The following is a 7,651-nucleotide window of genomic DNA, read 5'->3' as shown; positions in this document are numbered from 1 at the left end:
GGGGAGGGGGAAGGAGGAGCAGGGAACACTAAGTGCTTATTAGTAGGTGCTTATATTTTCCAGGCTCAACCTCAGCTGGGGATACTAGGTGCTTGTGAAAAATAGAGTACTTCATGATCTTGCTCTTTGGTCCTGGGGTGCCTGCATGTGAGGTCCTTTTCCACCACCTCTCTTTGTGTTTGAAGACATTTAGAAAGCACACTTGACCCATATTCACTTTTTTCAATTCACAGACCACTAAACTTTGGCTACATTATGTCAGCTGAATTTACTGTAGCTTCTCAACACCAGAGTAATAAATGTCTTAGTAAGAAAAGGAGACAATTTCCCTTTATTTGCTTCTTCCTCTTTGGCAAATCATTCTCTTTACTTATACAGGCCAAAAGATTAGAGCAGGAACAAGAGAATATAGTCTCCATTCTGCAAGTATTCAAATCCAAGCAACCACCACCGCTTTACTGAATATAGCATTTAATTTAGACACAGATTATTCAGTGCTAGAGAAGATGCAATTCAAAGGTGAACAACAAAAGTTCTGCTAAACGTTACAGAAAGAGTGCATACTTTACCTCTTCTTTTCTGCACCTTTATTCTTGAATTATGCCACAGATGCTGTAAGTACCAGGAGAGGTACGCTTCTTAGCAATCAAGTTTAAATTAAAGCACGGGAAAAAAACCAACCTGTTGTCAAATTGACTTGGAAATACACGTTGCTCCCATTTTCCACTTTCCTCAGTGACAGAGCATATTAGTAACAAAATTGCCAGAAAAGTCCATCAAGAACAGAAATTCTACAATAGTAGAACACAGGAGGTGTGCTTGGTTTTATACCACCTTCATTCATTTCTCAAGATCAATATTCTTAAGACTTCTTTGTATGTTTCAAGACATAAATACATCCATCTTGATGGCACAGCAAGTGATATTAGCACATGGGGAGCAATAGGAGTATGTCAGACTTACAAAATTCTTACTACGCTTGTTAGGCTTAACTTAAACAAAAATCAAGCTTTTTAAAGAACTGTCCACAAAAATCAAATGAGTCCTCCCCACTCTTCTTTCATAGCTGGGAAAGAAAAGTCACAGACCTAACAGTGAATGCTTGCTCACTCTTTCAGCATGGGTGGACCAGAAGCCACCATGTCTTTGGCCTCATCAAGTATTATGTACCAGAGCATATCATTTAATTAGGAGAATGGGAACATCATAACTGGTACCAGGTCATGCTTTCCTTCTCCTGCACTGGCTTAAGTCCCTCTAGTCCACTTTGTCTTCTGACCCATGTTCTTCATCATTTTCAAATTTCAATTTTAATTAAATTATCTCTAGGGGTTCAAGAGAAGTATGTTCTTAATTTACATCAACCTAGTTCTGCAGCTGCTCAGTGGTGAGAACAGTTAACGAAATCAACTGTAGTGCCAAATACAAAGTTCACAAGGAACTGTATTTCCCCAACAGGTTGTATAGGTCTGCTATTGTTTACCCCATCTGTGTTGCTATCTATTCCTCAAACTTACCTTCTACTTTACTACAAACATGAAGATTCATAGTAGACTCTACCCAATTTCCGGGTAGATGAAAGGAATGTTAGTAGTAACCACAATAAACTGCACATGAATTTTTACAACCCTTAAGTTTCTGTGGCTCTCAAAGTTATTCAGAAGCTTCTCTTAAAACACAAGTCCCTCTCCATCTCATATAAGGCAAAATTAAGCATTTTACATGTTTCTTACATTTTTAGTAGACTCTGCAAATCAGTGTTGCAGAAAACCAAAGAGAAACTATGTTTTTGGCAAGTCAGAGATAAGAGATTCCGGGAGCAAAGAGGCATAACTTGGAATTGCTGAATAAGAACGTTGGCTGATCATTTCTGCTAACAGGAGCAGCATTAGCAGAATAAAACAATTATTTTATTCTTTTATTAGGTTTCAGAGTTAAGCATCCAAGGCTGTAAGAAAGTAAGCCCAAGAGTATTTGAAACATCAGTTCAAGCTTTCATTTTCTTTGGAAGTCAAGACAACATTTATATAACATTTATAGTCAACTGTGCTGAATAATGGGACAATTAGATAACCTCCTCTGAAAAGGCCATGCCCAATTTTTGCTCAGTCTTTGTGGACAGATGTGGGCAGGGAGGGAAGGTGTACACTTGTATTCCTTGAGGATTCAGTCTGCTTCACTTCAAAACTTCATTGTTCAGCCCGTATCGACAGCAGGAGGTTGGCCTGTTTGGCAGGAGCCTGCCAGCTCTGACACGGCAGAGGTCCAAGTCATAGGTTTGGATATGCGAGAGCTTAGGCTAGGCGGCACTCTGCATACAAGGTGAGGAGCACGCACAGTAATCCGTGTTGTCAGAACCGGTGGAATAAACACCTGGTTCAGAGTCACAGAAAGGTGAAATTCTGCATAGCTGCCCTCTCAGCAGCCCTCCTTGCCCTCCCCACTGAACAGGGAGAGGGCGAACCCTTTATAAACTCTGTAACCCAGTGATGAAAGAAGGGTTTTAAAAAGAGAGATGGGTTTCACTGGCTTGACGAGAACCCCAAGAGATGTAAAAAACAAAAAATGCTGGATGGGAGTGGACAGAACCAGAGGGAATTAGAACAAATGCTTAGTATTAATGAAGGATACTTAGTAACTTTTCTTCTCCTACAGACTGGTACTCCCTTAAGGGGTTTCAGTAAAGTCAGAACAATAACAACAACAATTAATACTAAGATACCACACAGTGTGCCCACAGGAGCACTTGAGCTTCGTATTTTTATAGGACACTCACTAACAGACTTTAAAAGCTTGCAACGAAGTTACTGGGAGGAAAAAAGTTCTGTGCCTTTGTGGCTGCAGGAACCTTCAGACCTCCCAGAAGTGTCACAGTGTCAACAGCACTGTTATCTAACAACGTGGTTCTTCTGAGATTTAGAGCATGACAGCATCTTGCTCCATCAACATACTTTACTGCTTCCATCCTTCCAAAGTTCAACCATGGTACAGTCCACAGCCTTAAGGAATCTCCCCACATCATGAATTTAATTAGGAGAAAAAGTCCCACAATACATTTGATATGATTTACCATCATCTATTTCAACACCTTTAAAACATTCAGCAATGCAGGGGAAAAGACTGTTTTGGTGATTTTCTTCCCACTAAAGGAGGTCTTGAATTTTAGATCCATTACGTTCAAATTGAACCTGAACAATAAATCAAGAAAACTGATCTCAAACTTTAAAGATTTGTATCACGGGACTGACCCAACACAGTAAGCTGGAGCCAGTAGAGTAGAAACCAGATGTTATAAGTACTACAAGAGGTGATGCAGACAAAACATAAGGAGTTGAAGAGGAAATATGTCAATCATGAAGACCCTACCATTTCAGGTAAGAATATAGCTTATGAATAATACTCTTACATTTGGCTGCTGCTTCCTTTTTTTCCCCCTTCCTCCCCCAAACTCAGCACCTTCATCCAATTTAAAAAGTCAGTGTTGCTTGCTATCTTGGACAGATTTACTTTTTCTGTTATACCACCTAGACAAATGGTGCTGTAGCTCTTTGCAGTTGTGGAAGGCCATGGCTAACCAAGGAATCAGTACTGACAGACGTTTCCAGGACACAAACAGTGCTGTGATTTTCTTACCATTTTAAGTCTGTAAACAGCACAAATGTGTTGCTACTTCAGAAGCAGGATTTGGACCTGTCAGGGTATAAATAATGGAGAACTAAGCTATGGAGAACAAAATGATGAGAAAGCGGTTCTAAAAAAACTAAACTTTCCTTTTTGTATTAGGACATGTGAGGCTTGAGCTGAAGTGCCTGCTGTGCCACATTGAGAGGGAGACACTACGCCTGACACCTCTCTCCAAGGTGACTGCCCAGTCAAGTTTCCAGATACTCATTTTCTGGAGTTGATTCAAGCATAGACTTAAAGAACCAACTGTTTGTGTCAACTATGCCACGCTGCTGTGAAGTGCTGCAGTTCTGAAGACTCAACCTGTTCCAGCAAAACACTGTCAAGAACTTCTTGGCTGGTTGAGACAAATATTTCAGATTTCTAAGAGCTGGTTAAGCTCCTCTGAAGCAACCACACTGCCTTAATTTCAGCTGCTATTCCAGAACACATTTACCTCTGGTTAGCAATTTCTATACTGTTTACACACACAAACTGAAAACAGGCTTTCAGAAATTCATTTTTTTTATTAGTATATGACAAGTGAAGAAGGAATGGCACCAACCTGATCTGCCCGGTATCTGAGTAGATCTTACAGTACAACACAGATTGCCAACTGATTTATATCCATAGCACCCATGATATAGGCCAATGCAGACACCTACATCATTAAACAAAACAACCAGGACAAGTAACGGCTCCCATGACAATCTTGTGGTTTTTATCATCCTGTGATGTATTAAAGTCCTGTGGCTATGTCCATATAGACATGCTTGACAGCATTACCTCTCTTCCTGCCTTCTTTCTAGAGGACAAAACGTACTTTCTTCCTGGAGTTCAGTATTACAAACTCACTGCTGATTTAGTTAGTTTACAGCCTAAAGCATCATGATTTGATAGCCATATTACGGCAGAACAACTTTTGCTGTCCCATTTACCCAGCTTCTGTAGTCAAGCCATAGTTTTGACCGTTGTCTTTCATGTTTTACAGCGTGTCACTGTTGTATACAGGTTGTCCTCTCCCTAATAGTATCCAACCTAGAAAAGCGTGAAGCTCAGTTACGCCTACGTTACAATACAGTAACACTATAGACACAACCTTGCTGTAATTCTAAGGTCATGGCTGAAGCTGTGTGGTGAGGCAGAGAAAAAACTTGCATTGCTACTGTTGATCTTTTACTTGCATTCTTGCATAGACACGAATGACTGACAACAAAGTCTGTGAGGCTTGCTGGAGTAAATAACTAAAAGAAAATTTACTCCTAGGCATGAACAAGCCCAATATGCAGCAAGAGACTGGTAAGAAGTATGTATTGCATTCATCAGGTTATATAGCAAGTTTCCAATAGCACCAGAAACCAGAGACAAAAATGTTGAAGTCCCTCTGTATTTGCCCCCATACCTGAACTTCAAGTCTACTACATCATTATGGATTGCTACCCTTTGTCTGAACTCTCTTTCACTGCAATCATTCTAAGCTAATAGCAGCAGAACTGCGCATACTGGCAACTCAAGTGTATTTTGGTATTACTAAACAAAAAAATTGAACTTGCTTCTGTATTAGCATGAGGCTATATCATGAAGTCTTCGAGCAATCCCCATTAATTTTGGTGACAATTTCAGTAGTTTGCTCTTAGCAAGAGCACGGTACCATTTTACCTTTCAATTTAAAGCATTTTTATTTTTACCTTAACTGAAGGGTAAAAGGAGAATGCTGAATGTTCTACAGACACTAAGGATATTGAGCAAAAAAACAGATTAAAAAGGACACACATAGTCCTGTCACCATATTACTGAACGTCAGCTTTGAGTAAAGCCATAGAAAAAGCCAAATATTTAGTAATTGTACATAGGTCTTTTGAAGCTTTAGAACTGTAGAATTTTTCAGTGGCATCTGTTCAGAGGTGTATTTTTCTTATCTACTTCCTGGAGAACCATGAGGGCAGATTCAGGAACAAAAAAAACCCCACAGCTTTTGATTATCAAGTATGTGCACATAAAAGCTGCCTTTATTAAAGTGACTCTGATCACATATGATTAACGTCTTTTCCAGTAAGAAAGTAACACTATGAAATGCAATCTTTAAAAAAATTAAGTTTTTTTTAGAATAAAAAAATTGTTAAGCAGAATTGTTAAGTCTGCTTACTGTCCTAAACACTCCTTGATGAGCTTCATTCAGCTTTAAGTTAATGTCACAGAAAGAACAACAATTTGCCCAGAAAATGTGTCAAGAACCTAACCAATTAAGTAATAATTCTATCAAGGATTTTCAGAATACTTCTTAGCAAGACAGAAGCCACAACCAACTACAGCAACAGGCTTAAAATACTGAATAAAACATTATTCAACTGTATGTACGCCTCTAAAACATTCAGCTTACAAAACTATCAAACGTACTTAAGTGTTTGTCATACTGGCTTTTGCTCAACTACAGCTTTAAACACTGATTCAAATTTCCATATCCTATAATAAATTAAAGGTATTTCCCATAAAAATCTTGTTATAACTGTGCGTTTAATACATATCTAAATCTAAATCCCAATCAAGAAAGCTACATGTATCAGCATGGGGGAGGTGGGGGGTGCAAAAAAAACCCAAAAGAAACCACACTCATGAAGTCTGTTAACAGCTGTTCTGTAAGATATAAAAAGCAAAGCAGGGAAAGATGATTTCAGAGAGCACCCAGGACTGTGAAACAAACCTATTCTACAGAGAGATTGGGGAAGGCTTCTAGGCCACATTCCTGGTTTTATTTTATTTTGATATACGAGAGACAACAGCAACATATACCATAAGTTTTATGTAACTTTCACTATTACTTTTGTGCTGAACTGCATACTTGCACACAAAAGTAAAGTCAAGCTAAGAGGTCTTCAAGTCATCTGTGTAATAAACAATTGTCACTTAAGATTACCGTACATGTAATTGATGGTTTTGTAAATGCAAAGGACAGAGACACTTATCCCACCCATTTCTACCAGAAAAAGACTTAAGACCTGAAAATATTTAGATTTTGCACAAAATCATGGAATTAATTTATGTGTGTCCAATATAAAACAAGCTATTCTTGCAGGAATGTTGCAATTCTGATTTCAAGCTTTGAGTTTATTTCAGAAATAGAGGAAACATGCAGCCTCATTCACTAATGAACATTTTCTGAATAAATATGCAAATCAGCCCAAAAACTAATTAGAGAAAAGAAAGGAGGGTCTTGTCATTACATATTATGCCATAAAAATAACAGAAAAAAAATAAAAATCAAGGGCAGCCCAAGCTTTAAATGTGAGGCTGTGGGTGGATCCTGAGGGACCTGTTAAGCCCCGGCACACCTGTATAGCTCCATGCTGTAACACACAAACATTTCCCGTCTTTGGAACCTGACATGCACAGTACACTTTCTGCTGATTATAGCTACCTTTGGATTAACAGGCTTCTGTAGCTTTGTCTCCCTTACAGCTCCATAGCTTTCTTCTGTACTTATCCCTTCATCTTAATCTCTAATATTCTCTAAGTATCTAACATAGACAAGAAATTGCCACCTGCTGAGAGAAGAAAAAAAAAATGCAAAAATGTATTGCAAAATGTTTATCTTGGATCCAGAAAAGAGTATCTTTACTCTATTCCCCAAAAACCTGTACCCAACAAAATTATTTATAGGCTTTTCTGTTACTACTTTTATTCAAGACAGGGCTTTTTGTTCAGCAGATTTTTCTTTTTCAGAAAAAAGGGGAATAGGTAGTTGTCATGTCTCTTGCATTAAAGAAACAAAATTGAAAACAGAACTTTATAACCAGTAATTGCACCCTTTCACAATGGCAGCTAAGTTAAGAGACTGCTTTTCCTTTGTTATACTTTGAAACCGAGCAGGTATGCAGCTTGATAGCCTATTTTACTTACCTTTCTTTTGTCTTCATCTGCTGGATCAAATCTGAAAATGGCCCGATTCTGTAAAAAAAAAAAAAAAAAAAAAAAAAAAAAAATGTTTCAT

At 38.3% G+C, this 7,651-nt stretch overlaps 2 protein-coding genes across 4 annotated transcripts in view; both read right to left on the bottom strand.

Moving 5' to 3' along the window:
• Positions 1-7,651, bottom strand: part of TMEM263 (transmembrane protein 263) — a 315,606-nt gene that overhangs the window by 76,388 nt on the left and 231,567 nt on the right. The window lies entirely within an intron of this gene.
• The window catches only part of RIC8B (RIC8 guanine nucleotide exchange factor B), a 38,233-nt gene that overhangs the window by 29,555 nt on the left and 1,027 nt on the right, over positions 1-7,651 (bottom strand). Inside the window, exon 2 of the mRNA XM_009277016.1 lies at positions 7,561-7,608. Within this exon, the coding sequence (XP_009275291.1) occupies positions 7,561-7,608 (48 nt within the window). The remainder of the gene's footprint in view (positions 1-7,560; positions 7,609-7,651) is intronic.

Source organism: Aptenodytes forsteri, unplaced genomic scaffold (assembly GCF_000699145.1).
Source record: "Aptenodytes forsteri isolate BGI_AS27 unplaced genomic scaffold, ASM69914v1 Scaffold482, whole genome shotgun sequence".
NCBI classification, from domain to species: Eukaryota; Metazoa; Chordata; class Aves; order Sphenisciformes; family Spheniscidae; genus Aptenodytes; species Aptenodytes forsteri.
Note: the sequence above shows the minus strand (reverse complement) of the source record. Positions and strands in the feature narration are given on the sequence as shown.